At 41.2% G+C, this 17,799-nt stretch overlaps 1 protein-coding gene across 4 annotated transcripts in view; it reads right to left on the bottom strand.

The window, feature by feature from the left end:
• The window catches only part of LOC128737996 (calsyntenin-1), a 323,240-nt gene extending 306,186 nt beyond the window's left edge, over window positions 1-17,054 (bottom strand). For 2 of the 4 annotated variants that reach the window (XM_053832789.1, XM_053832790.1), the window contains exons 1-2: window positions 16,942-17,054; window positions 15,025-15,397 (exon numbers count right to left, since the gene is read on the bottom strand). In XM_053832789.1, the coding sequence (XP_053688764.1) occupies window positions 15,025-15,148 (124 nt within the window). In that variant the 5' untranslated portion in view covers window positions 15,149-15,397; window positions 16,942-17,054. Of the gene's footprint in view, window positions 1-15,024; window positions 15,398-16,354; window positions 16,532-16,941 lie in introns of those variants that run through there. The other 2 variants (XM_053832792.1, XM_053832791.1) reach the window with 2 other exon arrangements.
• Between the last annotated feature and the right edge of the window lie 745 nt (window positions 17,055-17,799).

The following is a 17,799-nucleotide window of genomic DNA, read 5'->3' as shown; positions in this document are numbered from 1 at the left end:
TCGAATTATGGTCCCCCAGTACTGTCGGTCCGGGGCTGCCTTTCTCCAATTCCCTCAAAAATACCAGCTGACCGTGTGTCGTCCTCAACAGCGCATATCCATCGGGTGCGAGTCTGCCCCGAAGTCTGATTCTCTGCTGAAAATAGTTTTGGCTACTCTTTTGTCGGGCATTCTGGTCACGTACCTAGTCCACTGTAGTCTGCCACATTGGACTACCTTCACTATATCAAAATATTTGTATACATGATGGTTTATGCGTCTGCGCTACTCCGTTTTTCATTTTGCCATCAAGGATTTATCGCAGAATTTTACGCTCAAAACCCCCGAGCACTCGTCGGTCAGCTCCCTTTCAGTCAGTCCATGATTCCATGTTCGTACAGGGCCACCGGGAGGATTAATATTCTGTAGAGCGCCAGTTTTGTGCGAATTTGCAAACTACGGGACTTGAGCTGGCTGCACAATGCGTAGAAAGCCCGATTCGCGGCTGCAAAACGTCATTTCACTTCGCGGCTTACATCGTTGTCAACTTTAGCTCGGCACCAACCCCGTTTGGACTCCCACGTTCCCTGCCAGCAACCATGTACTTTGTTTTGGCGGTGTAAGTGCCAATCTTGCTGCTTCCCATTTAAAAAGCCTTTTCCACTGCTGTACGGTTAACTCTAATGATGTTGGTGTCATCGGCAAAAGAAAGAAGCATGTGATTTCCGTTCCTTTCCACGTTTGCTCTTCATATAGCACCTTCCAATTTTGAAAATGTTGAATAGTAGGTTAGAGAGGGCATCCCTTTGCTTCAATCCATTCAATGTCACGAAAGCGGCTAAGGACTCACCAGTATTCTGCCGCACAATTTTGACCCATCCAGCGTCGTACGAATCAGCGTGATTAGTTTCGGCGGAAAACCATGTTCTAGCATAATGTGCCACAGCGCATTTTGTTTAACTGAATCGTACACCGCCTTGAAGTCCGCATGCAGACGATGAGTCTGCAGAGACGAAGTGAACAAGATTCATAGAGAGATTGAACGCATTGATTGATTGCCGCAGAGAAGAAACACACTTATCTACTCGGTCAGTGCGGTAGAAACAGGTAGTGCGTTGCCGTCAGACGCAGCCGGCAAGTCTAGTGCTCTACCATCACCGATGTTTCTTTGTTCTTTTTGCCTTTCTACTATATAAATATATAGTATAAAGGTATAGAAATCACTCGGAAAACCGGAAATGGAAAGAAGGTCCTGCGGGCCGAATGTCATATACCATTCGACTCAGTTTCGAAAACTGAGCATTTTCTGCGTGTGTGTATGTAAGTGTGTGTGTGTGTGTGTGTGTGTGTGTGTGTGTGTGTGTGTGTGTGTGTGTGTGTGTGTGTGTGTGTGTGTGTGTGTGTGTGTGTGTGTGTGTGTGTGTGTGTGTGTGTGTGTGTGTGTGTGTGTGTGTGTGTGTGTATGTGTGTGTGTGTGTATGTGACGCTTTTAATCTCACTCACTTTTCTCGGAGATGGCTGGACCGATTTTAATGTTCTTAGTGTCAAATGAAAGGTCTAGATGTCCCATTGGTCGCTATTGAATTTCATACTGATCGGACTTTTAGTTCAAAAGTTATGTATAAAAATACGAAAAATATGGGACTTTATTATCTCATAGGTCCCTCAACCGATTTGAACAAAATTGATTGCATATGAAAGAGGAGCCTTGCAAACCCTTAACTTCCAAATTTCATGACGATTGGACTTGTAGTTTGAAAGTTACATAAAGAAATGTGAAAAAATAGTATTTAAAACATATTTTTGTAACATATATGCATTAATTCAATGAAAAACATCACACATTTTATTATTATTTGAAAATTACTGCTGAGATCTATCAAACGAAACCGAGTTATTTAAAATCGGACGGTTCATTCAAAAATTATTCAAACTTTAACATTTAAGCCCCGTATATTAAACCGTTAAAACGTGTGAAATCAAATCATATCAATCAAATGTTGGTTGTATTCAATGTGTGTGATATATGTATGTGTGTATGTATGTATGTATGTATGTATGTATGTATGTATGTATGTATGTGTGTATGTATGTGTGTAAGTGATTACTATTTGCAATTTTTAAATTTGCATTGAAATTCAAGAAAAGTGAGAAACAGGACAATTGTCTGAAGTTTTTGAAGTCTCTTAGTGGAATACGAACTCTGAAATTAAAGAAAAGAAAAAACTTTTACCGACTAAATTCCACTATTTAATATTTATTCGCGACAGATACGTATACGCTTTGAAATAAGACAGTGATGAAGCCTGCACGTCGTAGGCGAACTACGTATCTGTTGCAAATAAATATTAAGTAGCGGGATTCAATTGAAAAGTTTTTTCTTTTCTTTGCTTTCAGATTTCAATTGTCATTTTCTTCACTTGATGTTACTCACAATTGTACAAGAAAAGCAAAAAGCGAAGAAAAGCAGTTAATTTAAGCATGTAGGTCTAGTGGTGTATAGGATTAAAAATACTAGTGAGTTGATTTTTCCAAACAAAATTATACAAATTTAAAACAAATTTTGCGCATCAATAGAAGCTCTTTTCTATCAATAGATACTAGAGCTTAGGCATGTTATATGAAAAATAGGAAGTAAACGTTGCACGGTAATAATTTTATAAGATTTGTTTTCGTTAGTGACATTTTCAAGGATAGATGTCTTATGTCATGTATCATGTTTTAATAAATAAATAAAAAATGACAAGCACTTGAAATCATATCGATCATATTTCCCATTCTCAAGCATGTTTATGGCGCAGCTTTTGCACTATTTTTTTATCTCATCTTGTTTCCCTGTCCCTCTTATGGGATACATTGTAAAAACGATGCGACCAAGCAAATGACTATCTTTTCTTGAAAGTACATTCAAAAAAAGCTTAAGTTTTGATTTTCATGCAAAAATAATTATTTGAAAGAGCGCCAGCTAAGAAAAATTTCAATTTTCTTTTCATATCTAATGCTCTATTCAGTTATTTTTTCTAATTCAGATACCTATATTGCAAAATTGAAGCCAAGCAAACTAATAGTAAAATTTTGAGATGAATCATTTTGTTGTAGATATCCTTTTTCTTCAAAAGCGAAGTATAATGATAATTTTTCTGAACTTTTGTTTTTCAAAGATTGTCAATTCGAAACATGTTTCGTATGTGGCTCTGAAGCCCGAAAGTTAAGGCCGTCTGTAGACCCGTTAGAGGGTTAATTTCTAATTTTCTATATATATATTCATTCAAGTCTGCAAAAATTATATTTTTTTATAAATCACGTAAAAATTATAAAACTAAATAAGGTGTTCATCAAGTAACATAAATGACGCTTGCAATTATTTACGCACCCAAGGAAAGAAAATATAATTATTCTACGTATTGGACGTTGTGAATTTTACTGGCAAATAAGGATTTTGAGGAATACAGAACGGATATTTAAAAATAGAGTCAAGGTAATTATAGATGCTCCTGAGAAACTAAATAATGATTATTGTGGCAGTAGAAAGGCTAGGTCACGCCGCTAGGTGGATTAATTCGGGTTTTTTCTATATGACCATACGCGGTCATGACATAAACTCTTTTTGGAATAAAAGTGATAATTCCAACCCCATGACCAGAAAGAGAGAGCGAGAGAGAGAGAGAGAGAGAGAGAGAGAGAGAGAGAGAGAGAGTAAGCAGAGCAGACAGCAGAGAGAAGCGAGAGGAGTTTATTGCTAGGTGGTCTAGTGACAAGTCTGTAAAATTTTGAAGCTGTGACTTCCAAAAGCCATTCCTCGGTCCAATTCTGTGTTCTTTGTTGGAAAAATCTGGCCATCAATACAGCGAGGAAAAATATCTGCAAAAATCTGTCCAATGCGAAACAATGAAAGTGAAAGAGACGGAGAGTCATGTTGCTAACTATTTCCGTCTCTTTCACTCTCATGTACATAAATATTCAAAAATCTTTTTAATCTGTGTAATTGGCAAAAATCTGTATTCTATGCATACAGATTCAGTACAGGCGATTTCTTTCAAATATCTGTTAAACACAGAATAATCTGTGCATGTGGCAACCCTGGATGTAAGTAGGGTATGTTGCTGCTTCGTCGTAATTGGCTATTCCCGTCCTATCCAAGACAAATTATTAAAAATATCAGCATTTTTATGACACACAATGCAAAACTAGTTATTCCCTAATATTTTAGTTTGTTGTCTATCATACGCGATCAATCAAAGTGAGCTGAGATCAATTTAAATGCTTTTTATCATTAAAGAAGTCCTGCCAGCCAAATTTCCTACGATTTTTCGTGCGACGAAGAAGAAAATGTTGACTAATCGTTTTAATTTCCGTCATTCATAAATGAAAATAACTCACGCAAGGCATTGCCTTCATTCTACAACCAGGAAAACTTGCCTGACCTGCAGAAATTTTGCAGAATAACATTTGTCATAACGTCCTACACAAATACATGCGTGTTAGCTTCGAAAACTTGTTGTGATTTTTAGTTCGGACGATAAAAAATTTTGATGGATGGATTTTAAAACGGTACGACGAATTTAAGAAATAAAGTCAGTTGCGTAATTTCAATAATATGCTTTAATAATCGCTTTTCAGTGATTTCAAAGTTCACGGATCGGAAGGTAAGTGTGTTTTAGACAAATCAGCACAAGAACTTTTGAAGTATTCATTAAATCCATCCAACAAATGATGAAAATTAGAATGGCTTTACTTACTGCGACGGGAATTAGAAATAAACCCTACAATTCGGAAATTCATGCATGCCGCTTTTTAGATTTTTTGTTAAAATCTACAACTTTTCTGTATATCACTTGGTCCTATTTTATTGTGTAAGCTTCAAAGCTAGCACGGATACCCCGTCGCCCTTCTATATAGGGAAAAATCGCCGCGCAAATGGCGATTAAAGGCGTGAAGACTAAAAGCTATAAAACACTGGATGAAAGCAGGATAAGAGAGCTAAACAAAATTATGATCGTTTCCCCCATTTAATGAGTGAAAATTGCTTGACTTACGTGACTGTGAAACCGTACTGCTCTTTTAATAGTAAATAATATGTTATTTCGCAAGTTTGCTGCTCGTTTAATGTTTGATGTGCTGCGGGGGTGAAGGGATGCTTCGTTTCTACAATATATAATTCCCAAACAACGCGTTTTGGCTCAATTCGCTTCACGCATTAAATTATATTGAACCGAATAAACAAACAAACAAACAAACGTCTTATTTGCGTAGATTTAATGTGAATTTCCAGATCAACGACTGTGCCATTTCCACACCACCCACCCCCGATAAAACATGATGCAATGTCTGACGACACTGTCCCCGCTGTACTCTCTTCTAAAAGGACGAATGCGAAACGTTTCTGGATTCTTTCTCATTTGCTCATGTTATGAATTAAATAATGTTTGCTAACTCAATTATTTGAGTTGAACGAAGTGTGCGGGTTTTTCCTTAATAATACATGTACGGATTCCCTGTACGACTCTTCTACTCGTGCACCCCTAACCTACCACCCCACTTTTCCCACACGAGAAAGACTGTCTAATCCTCACAACGGAAAGAACATCAATCCGGCTGTATGTCAAGTTTTTTATGATGGTGAATAATATTATATTTTTACTCATTTTGTATGTCTTGCTTAAAGCTTGCTCTCTCATTGTCTCTAAATTGCCAGTAAAAAAATTCCGATCCGGCAGACGGTTCCTATTTCTCTCCTGGTATTAAATACGGTATGGCCCCCACCATCAGCTCTTTCCGACTATTTGACAATGCGTAAATGACATTTTATCTCATTTTACGATTTTTGTATTGCACCCTCTGTTTCCTGAAAGAGGGGAAATGCATAATTTCCATAGTGTGCCAGCATATGTGTTGGATTTGCAACGGTTTGGATAGATTTTATCCTCGCGCTAAGGCGAGTTTTGATTGCAATTTGCACTCACGCTTTAGCTGGAGAATACGCTTTTTATAGACAGTTGGAGTACACAGTTAACTGAGCCAACTAAAAGTGTAAAGTTTTAAAAGCTACGCGAAATAACAGATTTGGAAGACTAAAGTTTATGATTACGATGTTTAATAAATTGTGGAATAGTCCAATTGCATATTCCACAGCAGCTTCCGGTTACCAACTCTAATCGAGAGTAAAAAGGAATTAATTTGAAAATTCTAGCCAAGCAATTTGCTCAATATTTCGTTTTTCTTGCATTTTTATACTGAAAGCTCGTTTTACAAATGGATGATAAAATGTTCAACTGCCAAAAAAAAAACTAAAATTGCTGAGTTTTGTAATGCTATTCAACTCAATAAATTCGAGCATATCAGAAGTATTCCTAAAATCCCTTTCACCCACAGCACGTGTTCAATCTGCGTTGTGTACCCCAGTTTTTCAGATCCACTCAGTCGGCATGGTCTCTATGGTACAACATGTAGCTTCCTCCTGGTTGGTAATCGTCGCCTATGCACCTGCTGCACACCACCCTTTTTCTTTTCACCTGCTCAGCAAACAATGATGCTATCGTCCGCCATCGCAGCACAGGGACGCCTCTGCTGTGCTCGGGGAAGGGATAAAATCATTCCCAAAACTGTTGAACCACAATCACAGATTCTGCTAACGGCATTCATTGGTGTGTTTGTCGGTAGCTTGCCCACAATGATCGTTCTCCAGTTTATCATTGCTTGCACGTAATTTAAATGCTAATACTCCGGCACTCCATCACTCAACCGACCGAAAGCTCCCTTCGCCAGCCCCTCCGTTACCGACCGGTAAAATCCGTGAAACGAACGATATGCAATTGGATGGCAGAGAAATGCAGAATCCATTACCCATTATTCTATTGATACAAAACACTTGTCAACTGTGCAATGCAAACGATTTATTTTCCCAAAGACAAAGATATTCCATATGTGTATCTTAATCTTGCTTCCACTTCCAATCTGGAGCTGGCGCTTGAAACTTTCGGCCAGAGAGAGAATAGTGTAGGGGCGGCGGATGGAGGACGAAGGAAGGATGGATGGTGTGGTTTGGGTGGCCGTCACCGCAGCCGATGGCAGATAATCCCCTGAAACGAGCTTTGGTGGTATCCAAATTAAAGCAATGAACGGAGCAAATTACTCTGGAAAGTGTGTTTGCTAAAGCTCGTCACATTTCTCCGTGTCGAGGTTGGAACACGTCCTTTTCGAAGTTCGCATGTAAGGTTGAAGACTCTCGGCAAAGTAATGTTTGCTCCGGGTTTGCGGTTGGGTGGTAGGCGTAGAGGAAAATAAATAAATATTAACCCAAAGACAAGTGCCTCGAGACTGCGGCGAGAGGTAGCTCGACGCTCAAATTGTATTTCTTGCCGTGATCCTGCAATACAATAAGGAACAGTTTAGACGAGAACGGCTCGAAAAGCACAGCTGTTGCAATGTGTTCCACAGTTTGGCCACTAAAGAAGTACAACCGCACAGATGCATTGTTCTGTTTAATGCTCAGCCTCCATCCTAAAACCATTCAGAGCCACTGATGCCGGTCGATTTGATTCGGTTCACTGGTTGGGGAAGATTGCACTCGGGGGCACTTGGATGGATAGTGGTATTGTTCGGGCTAGATTTGTAGCTGACTGCTCGATTTACGATGCTTGTTTCGCTGTCGGCGTTCTTCTAGCCGGGGATGTTTAAAACTAAACGGAGCTTTTCCCCTTTCCTACGGCAATTCAAGTGCCACTGATAGGTGAGCCAAGTGAATAAAGCTTGTTGATTCGGTGGAGAGCAGAACTGATGTTAGGGCTCATGATAAAAGCGCTTGTTTTAATTCCATGACAGAAACAATCTTAGAATGCCAGTTGAAACTTAGAGAAATTACTGTAATTGTTCTAAAGAATAGAAGAGAGTATGGCTTATTTATATTATAGTGTATTAAAATTAATTTGAACAACCTTCAACTACGTCGTTCAGATGCTACGTTAAAAGCTAGTCTATTTCAGGCCCCCCTGTTCCTGGTGCCGGTGGGGTTGTTGAAGAGGACTATTTTCGTCGCACTGCCGTCCGGTATCCTTACGACGTGTCCGGCCCACCGTAGCCTGCTAACTTTCGCTAGATGTACGATGGGAATCTCCCCAAGCAGTGCCTGTAGCTCGTGATTCATACGCCTCCACCACTCTCGGCTTTCAGTTTGTACTCCGCCAAATATCGTCCGCAGCACTTTCCGCTCAAACACGGCAAGGGCGCGTATGTCCTCCGTAAGCAGCGTCACGGCTTCAAGTCCATAAAGAACTATCGGTCTAATAAGAGTTTTGTACATTGTTAGCTTTGTGCGGAGCTTTGTAGGGCAAAGTAGGCCCGATTTCCCGCTTGAATGCGCCGCTGGATCTCCTTACTAATGTTGTTGTCTGCGGTCACCAGCGATCCCAAATACACGAACTCCTCTACCACTTCTAGTTCGTCGCCGTCAACGGTTACCGTGGGAGGCGCGCGTTTGTTTCTTTTTAGCCTCTTCCTTTCATGTATTTGGTCTTCGATGCATTTATTTTTAGCCCAATTCTCCTAGACTCAGTCTGGCGTAGATTGCCTCCGCCGTCGCAAAGTTCCTGGCTATGATATCGAAGTCATCTGCAAAGCCTAGAAGTGTGCGACCCTGGTAAAAATCGTGCCTCTCATTTCGATGCCCGCTCGTCGGATCACCCCCTCAAGAGTGATGTTGAACAGCATGCAGGTGACGGTTTATCACCTTGTCTCAACCCTCGCCGCGTCTCGAAGGGACTCGAGTGTCCCAGAGATGCGTACGAAACACATCACTCGATCCAATGTAGCTCTGATCAGTCGCGTCAGTTTGTCCGGAAAACCGTGTTCGTGCATTATCTGCCATAGCTTGTCTTGATCGACTGTATCGTATGCCGCTTTGAAATCAATAAAGATGTGATGCGTGGGCACGTTGTACTCCCGACATTTCTGCAAGATCTGTCGGATAGTAAAAATTTGGTCCGCAGTTGCGCGAGCCCCCATGAAACCCGCCTGATAATTCCCTACGAAACCTTGTGCTATCGGTGACAGCCGGCGTAACAGGATCTGGGAGAGTTCCTTGTAGGCGGCGTTTACCAGCGTAATACCACGATAGTTGCAGCAGCCTAGCCGATCACCCTTTTTGTAGATGGGACAAACCACTCCTTCCATCCATTCCTCCGGTAGCTTTTCCTCCTCCCAAATCCTCGAAATAACCCAGTGTAGAGCCTTTGCTAACGTTTCTCCACCATGTTTATAAAGCTCTGCCGGTAGGCGGTCCTTCCCAGCGGCTTTATTGGTCTTCAGCAGACCGATTTCTCGTTCGACTTCTTGGAGATCAGGTGCTAGGACATTAATATCTTCCATAGGCGCCCCTAGGTTAATTTTCGTACCGCCTCCTTCTGCGACTTCGCCATTGAGGTGTTCATCGAAGAACTGCTTCCATCTGTCGACCACCTCGCGCTCGTTTGTAATTAGATTCCCTCCCTCGTCCCAACACATGTCAGGTTTCGGTGTGTAGCCCTTCCGAGTTTGGTGCACCTTCTCATAAAACTTGCGCGTGTCATTATCTTGGAATAGTTGCTCTAATTCTTCACGATCTCTGTCCTCCTTTTGGAGCTTTTTTCTCCTCAGGATCGTGGTCAACTGGTTCCTAGCTCGTCGGTATTTGGGCTGGGCATTTCCGGAGATTGCAATAATTTGACATATTTCGAAGTTCAATAGCGTGCAATTTCGTAAAAGTTTGATAGCTGTTCCTGGAGAACCGTTGCATTGGACAGATTTTCTATTCTTTGCATACAGCTTAAAGTCATCGACAAACGAGAGTCGCAGACCATTAAGTATTGAGAAAATGACGTCGTTCAAGTAGATGAGGAAAACAAAAGGTCCGAGATGGCTGCCTCGTGGGAACGAGAATAAGCAAGGTCAAGGAAAAGATCTTAAAACTCCAGCTTACCAATACTCAAGTATTTAGCGTATGTGCTCCGATTCACGGATGATTCCTCCTCAGAGCAAAAAAGTAGAGACGAGTCTAACTTGTGGTTTTCCAAGCGCCGAAGATCCAGAACAGCTGGTAGCACTGGCTGCATGGTAAACAAACAAATCGACAAACAAACAAAAGCTCGTAAGAAGCACAATTGGCGACAGTCACTTTAATTGTGTTTAATTACTAGTATCTCGACTATGAAATGACGAAACTAAAGGTCTTTATGTTCTACTAACCACCTCGTTTGTTGCGCATCTCTAGTACCAAAGGATTTGGGGCGTGCAATATTGTTGCGTAGTTGTCCGACATTATCAAGTGTCCCGCCCATTGTACCCTTCCAGCTTCGGCGACTTTCTAGATACACCGTTCTCACATACCACACTAGCGATGGTTCTAAGCACACGAAAACGGCCAGTGCTTTAGCCAGTGCTCGTTGAGAATTGATCATGCTTAATGCTTGTAGAGGACTATCGATCTTCAGGGAATCAAAAATCACGAACGCACAAGAGTCAAAGATATTGTCCCTACTGCAAAATGTTGCGACAATGTATGATGAAAATTTGTCACTATTGCATGGAAGTTAGGACAATGACGTAGCTGTTTATCGTGGATACAGATGTTTCATGACAACTATGTTGTTGTCTGCGAAAAAGACACACTGCTGTATGTAATACGTATTGTACGCAACAAAAGCAATCCTAATTATGTTACACTGTGTCGACAGCGCCAGTGTTTGGTAGTTACCAAGGTAACGTTGGTAACTTTTGCACGCCAAATTTTAGGTCGAAGCAAGCTGGTATTTTTCTTAAGGTTTTTGCTGTTTGTCCCTTTTGCTCAAGTTGTTGATAAAGTATTGTCTTTAACCAGCCGATTGGCGACAAAGACATATTTTATTGTATACCTGCATTACCAACAACAAGCGCTTGTGAGAGCGAGTGTGCATCAAAATATATTTTCATCGAAAGTTGTTCTGCTTGCTGGTGTGAAGGGACATTCATTTGTCTTAATATTTTGTTATCGTGATACATTCTGGGTGCTACGAATATTTGTTTTATAGGCAGAGAATAGCTAGTTTATCGCTTTTCGTTTTTGTCAGTTTTTTTCTGTGTATGAGCAATGATATTTTGATTTCCTGTCAATCTTATTAACGAAAAGCTTATCATACCGTAGTAAGCAAGACTTCGTCTACAAATTCCTCTGTTGCAGTTGTTATCCGACATCACCAATGACCCGAGGTATATAACATCGTCTGAGCTACTCTAATGCGCTCGGTTCCTGCTGCCAACAGATACTTTTTTTTGTTAAATTATAGTCACTTTAACACTTTAAGGTCATTCGTGACTTCTGCGAGGTTGGGATTTGAACCCGGGTCCTCGGCGTGAAAGGCGTGGATGCTTACCACTACGCCGGGATTGACCCCTAAACAGATACTTAGTTTTTGAAATACTTCCTACATATTCAATCTCACGATTCACTGTTGACTTCACGATTCCGAATTGTTTTCCGATGTCCCGATGAGAGTTGAGGATTTTCTAATTTTCGAAAAATTGACAGCGATAAAAATACTGTAAACAATACACTCTAAACTACTTCTACACAAATTTTCAAGAGAAAATACCCAATGGATAATTTTCTACAACGTTTTTTCCGTGATGCAATTTGATGTGGAACACCCTTTAGGTTATGTATAAGGGCACTTTTAGAGGAGCTGCCGCAACACAAAGATTTAGCCCGTTAACAATCACTCATCACATAACCGGCTGGATACCTTCCCACAACTGATGTGGTCATTCTCCCTACTGTCTTGATATTCCATTACGGCGCCATTCAGGTACGCATTGTAGTGCAGCTTCCAGCATCCGCTCACCTCACGTTCATTTGACAAGATCCCTCCGCCTTTATTCAATGTTGCAAATCGAGCGAGAAGCCAACGATGCCTACTCTCACGCGTGAGCATGAGTTTTGCATTCAACGCTTGCGCCGCACATGCAAGCGCAAAAGAAAGAGCCGCCGTTGCTGTGTGCAGACATTCTGCTACCTACACACTCACGAAAGCACAGCCGCATATCGTCTTTCTACATCCTAAGTAACATTTTAGGTTTTATTACACTCTTGTGATAGCATTTAAGACCAAAATTAGTCATAAAGACCGCCATAAGAGTGCAATAAAACTTACATTGTTGCTTGGGATACCTTACTCGCAAGTCAAATAACTCGTGAGAAATCAGCTGCCCGTGAGGGCAAGTGGCGCACTGGGATGCTGATTTTGCACTACTTTTTCTTTCCTTTTTCATCTTCGCCCTCGATTCTACTCACGGCTGAGAGTGTGAGCCCTCACGTGTAATCGATATCAACTACTCAGTCTGTAATGACGAACGAGAGCGACGATCGTAACTGTTAGCTAAATATACACTCACAAAACCTCGCCTCAGTGCATGAATAAATAAGAACGAGAGTCCGAAAGGGATGCTTATGCCGGCGTGTTCGTTAGAATGAGTTCGCGTGTTCGGTCCGCAATAATGTAATATTTACACGCGTCCTGAGAGCGACACGGATGTTCTCGGCCATGTTGTCGCACTCCTTTTCTATATCGTTTCACGTTTCAAAGGGCTCCCCTGGTACATCTTTGATACCCGCGCTGTATCTAACATCTCCTGGCATTCTTCGTCGAACTAGTCGTTACGTCGACTCCTTTCAGTGACGAAACCATTGGGCATCTTCCGCTGCGTTGTTGATGGCTGCTTTAACACTCTCTCAGCAGTCCTCGAGAGAAGCTTCGTTTAGCTCTCGCTCACCAGGCAGCGCTGCCTCAAGACTGCGCGAATTCAGTAGCGACCTCAGGTAGCTTGAGTTGTTCCAAAAAGCGACGGTATCAAATGTTAGTAACAATGGAAAGTTTTTGATGACTAACCACCTTTAACCATCAAAAGGTAAGAATCCATGTTTACGCCACGATAGGTTCTAACCTCGATGATATCCGAGAAGTGCCTTCCATCCAATAAAACGGAATCGATTTGCGAAGCAGTCTATTGTGGTGATCTCCAGATGTACCGGTATGGGAGGCTATGTCGAAATTAGATATTTCATATGGCCGAATTTTTAGAGGTGGCGCGGCGAAATTACGATAAAAGCTATAGTTGGTAAATCATGTATGCATTCCTATACGAATGTACCATAGACCCCTTCCAGCATACCTCCTGTAGCGCTACAACGTCGAGCTTGCGGGACCTCAATAAGTCGGGAAGAAAATTGTGAAAATTGTTAGTCCTTTTTCGTGCTTGGTCTATGCCGTTTGTTCCGGTCCGTATTCACATCATTTGCTTCCTGTACTGGTATTTTTTACGGATAGTTTATAAGGCCTGCACCAACTCCCTGCGTCGGCAGAGAACTATCGTAACAGTACTGAGTGTTTAGCAACCCACACTGACATGAGGAAGATGGTTCCTTTTTCCCTGTTAGTATACGACCTTATTTTCCACCGGTTTGCTCCTCTAAGGCTGCTCGTATCCCGGCTAGCGATAGGAGAAGGGATAGTTTTCCAGTCACATAATTGTTCAACAAAGGCAAAGCAAAGCCTAGGTGCTACATTCCATTATCGAAACTTGACCTTCTGTTTTTATACGACAGACTTCGCAGCCAGATAGTAGAGTACAGGACAATTGCAGGGTCAGTTGATACGATCCTATTGACTCTAACAGCCTCTCTCAGTCGAGATTCGAACATACGACGACTGGCATATAAGGCCAGTATCATACCTCGAGGCCAACTGAGAGGCAACAGATGCAAATATTCACCACCATTGAAAGTTTTTGTTAGAGAGTTGCATAACATTTCATGCAATATATTGTGCTGCCTAGATAGTAGATCAAACCCATATGATCCGACCAAACACAAAGCATTGTCGAATGATTTCGTTTTGTACCTCCAACGAACAGCTTTTCTGATGTAATAATTCAATTTTGCTGCTGTCTTTCGTTCAGCTTACGTGGAACTTATTTTCCGATTTTCTGGATCTTTTCCATGGAACTGCTGGAACGAACTGTTTTTAAGCTTTTTGAACAACTCAAAGTACTGCAATTTTTTTTAAGTTCGCCGTAAGCTTTGACAAGCTTTCGATGCGATTCTGCAGCCGTTGATACTTTGCTGACCGCAATTCGTACTTTACGGGCACAAAAGCCGACAATCATGTTCGAAACTCTTCAAGTTTATGCCACTGACGAACTGACAACTAACGTTCCACACATGATGGCGATTTTTTTTTAAATTCTTCTGTGGCTTGCCAGTCCGTCAGTTTTAATGCTGTGCATGTCAATCGAATTGCATGACTTTTTCTTACCAGACATCAGTTCTGAACATATTACAACAGTATATCCCATATAATCGTTCGAAGTAAGGTTACTTTCGGGCACTTTTTCAAACCGATTTACCATCAGGACATCATATTAGTCCAGGTTTAAGCAACATAAATAATCTCCAAACTGCTGGAACGGGGAAACTCCGTCAGTTTTTTCGGAGATGGAAATAACAGGAATTTCCGTCATAGGATATGAGCATAAATGTCGTCTATGCCTGAGAAAGGGGCGATAATACAGGAAATGTATGAGAAAATTTGACCTTGAAACTTTTCGTTGATTTTCACTATTTACCATACAATTGCTACATCTTTTATGAATCGATTGGTATACAAATCATTAAATGCCGTTTAGAACTAGCAGTTATTAGCATTCAAAATTTTTCATTACTTCGTGACGCTCGTCTGAATCTAAATTTTGGAATGACACCCTGCGGTAAGACGTAGTCCTACGTCGAAACAATTTCTGCAATTATCCAAACACGCAAAAAATCTTCTTTCTCACCAGGTTCTGCGAACTATTCCATAGCACAAGTAGGCTAATTACAGTGCGCAAACACCGCAATCAGAATCCAACTTCCGGGAAGTGAATGTTTTTGTATTCGGTCGAAATAAACCGACTGGCGACCACCGCCACCGCATGGTTCATAAATCCTGCCGTGCAATTCGTCGTGCGTAATATGTACACACTGCAGTGAAGAAGCTCTCTTACCTCTAGAGTCGTAGTAGTCGTCTTCATCCTCGTCGTACTTATCTCCTCGCACCTGTGTGCTGTGGAAACTGCTGCTTGCCACCAGCACCAGTAGAGCAAGATAAATCCCTTTTATCGGCATCATATTCACTGCAAAATGCTATCCTTCTTTTCTGTGTTGTATATATAGCACTAGCCACCAACTGAACCGCTGCAGCTGCTGTTGCAGGTAGACACTGTTTCCTGGATTCACTTTTGCACTTGATGGTTTACCACCTCTTTATAACTCACGAAACACTCGGCAAAAAAACTTTCTAATCTGCTCACAAAAGAAATGGAATATAATCGCAGTAGAGAATAAACAGCTTTGAAAGGACGTTCCTTTCCTTTAATCCTGAGAATGAAAAAAAAAAACACTTCAATTCCACTTTTATTGAAAAACAAACGCACACCAAAGGTTACACATTTCATATGGAATCGTTCCGGACACTGTTTTGTCGTATTTGGTACAGTAGAAGTTTCCTACTCAGAATGTCCACCTAAACGTCCTTTTTATCAGCTTTACACACCCCCACCGTCGTTTTTCCTTTGCCCAGTGGGTGGTATTTATTGATTGACTTCTGCTGATTGTAGGAGAACACTATGATAAACCACTAGTAAACGTTTATCACAGCACACAAAAAGGAAACTTCCCGTAAAACCTGAATCGTAAACTATAGTAGCACTCGTTGTCCGACTAACAAATGTACCTGTGCTAGGGTCGATTTTATTTTGGGAAAAATCTACGATACGACCACTCAGTAGTAGTATCAAACGGTAAATATTCTATTCAGGAACAGCAAGGAGAGCGTACAAGCAAGTGTTGCTATAACTCGAATCAGAAGCGAGAAAGTCTTGTACAAAACAGGCTTATCAAACTGAAAATGTTAGCTACACATTAAAATGCAGGAGAGCATTGTGAAAGAAGTGCTCTTGCGGATATTACTGTGTCAAGCTTCTCGGATGTTCCAAAAATAAACTAGTTTTGTGCAAAGCTAATTTGCCCTTCCTGATTATTTTCTTACAGTATTAGCCATCAACTAAAAGATGTTCAACCCTATAAAAAGTGTCTTATCACTTTCTTATACAGGAAAAGATTGCGCTCGCACACCTGACATTGGCAACTCTTCATCGTTCGTCCGCTACTCTCTGAGAGTTATTCACGTTTTACATTCACGCATTTTGTGCAAACCTTGCACGCGCATATACCAACACCACTTTGCCTGTGTTATTTATCTTATTCCCAAGAAAAACAAGCCATGTCTGTGCTTATTTTTCTTTTACACCGTCTGCAAAGCCTGTGACGCAAAACCTGGATAAAATATCAGCGCAAAATAAACATCTTCCAGCGCAAATCACAGCCAACTTGTTAAATACCAGACCAACTCGAAAAGAAAACACCAGAAAAACCAGTTTCCACAACAAAACACAACCCACTCGACCTCTTCATCAGCTCAGTCACAGTCACACACAGTAGACAGTGACAGAGAGTATCAGAAAAAATGAAAGAAAAAAAAAAGCTGAAGAGAACTGGATGAGTCACACCAACACTTGCTTTCGCTCTCCCGCATCCGAACGCTCCGATCGTTCGCGGCCAGCCACCAGCTCTTCAAGCTTCCACCACGGGCTCTACACTAGCCAAGCAAAGCAAAGCAGTGCGTGCGTTTGTTTGTGTGCGTGTGAAGCCACCGTGCAGCGAGCAGCGAGCAGCGAGCGAACTGCGGAAAAGGCAAGCAGAAGTAGAATGTCTTGTTTCCTTCGTCCGTTTCAAGAAAATTTTGATTTATCCTCCGCGATTGAATTATTTTCTTTTGCACAACACTTTAGCGAAAAGCTTTCTTTTTTCAACCAAACACTTGTTTGCGGTCAACGAAAAACCGATATCGACTCGATACACACCGTCTGTGAAGGATTTTTGCCTCCTTCTGGCAAGCGAAAATACGGGACCAAACCGCACGGTCAAACTCGTCGGAATCGATTGAACAGCGAAGAAAAGACAAACGACCAAAGAGGAGAAAAGTTATGATGGCTACTTGGTTGGATTGGATGGAAGAAGTGAAATGCAAAGGCCAGCCAGCAGTCTAGTGGTTCTCTTGCTCTCACCCGCACTTTTGCACAACACCTGCCGTCCTGCTCGATTGCATTCGGAAAGCCCGGAGGAACTGTCATTCGCTTCATAAACATGTTTCTTTCTCTTTCTTCTTTCGGAACAGGTTGCATAAATATCGTGTTTATCGTTTATCTAGTTTTGTAGATGGTTTTCTTATGCCGGGTAGTCGCGCATGTCATACTCAAATTTTCTTAAATTTTAATATAAAATTCAAATTGCGAAATCAATTCGAATTCGAAATAAATTCAAATTGCGAGCAACACGAATCTGAATATTTGGTAACTTTCGAGGTAACTCTTTTTATTTTCACATACGCGCAAATTTGGTTATGAATTTGTTGTTTTGGTTTTGGCAAAAACAACCGTTTTGAAAATTAACCAAGTGTGTGCGCGAATTCTGATTGTAGACCCAAGTAAAACAATTTCAGGCTGATATAACCCTTTTATAGCTGATTTTATTCAACTTGTGGCTGATCTATGGTTTACGTTTAGAAATAAAAACCTTTTTTCAGCTCTTAAACATCTCAATCTGATGATTTTATTAAGCCTCAGGTGCTATTAATTGCTGCTTTCGAAGCTGCAATGAAGCTTAATAGAAACTTTTTTGCGCTTTTAAATAGCCAATTTGCGCAATGCTGTCAATTCTAT

This window comes from Sabethes cyaneus, chromosome 2, assembly GCF_943734655.1.
Source record: "Sabethes cyaneus chromosome 2, idSabCyanKW18_F2, whole genome shotgun sequence".
NCBI lineage: Eukaryota > Metazoa > Arthropoda > Insecta > Diptera > Culicidae > Sabethes > Sabethes cyaneus.
This window is presented reverse-complemented; position numbering and strand designations above follow the sequence as displayed.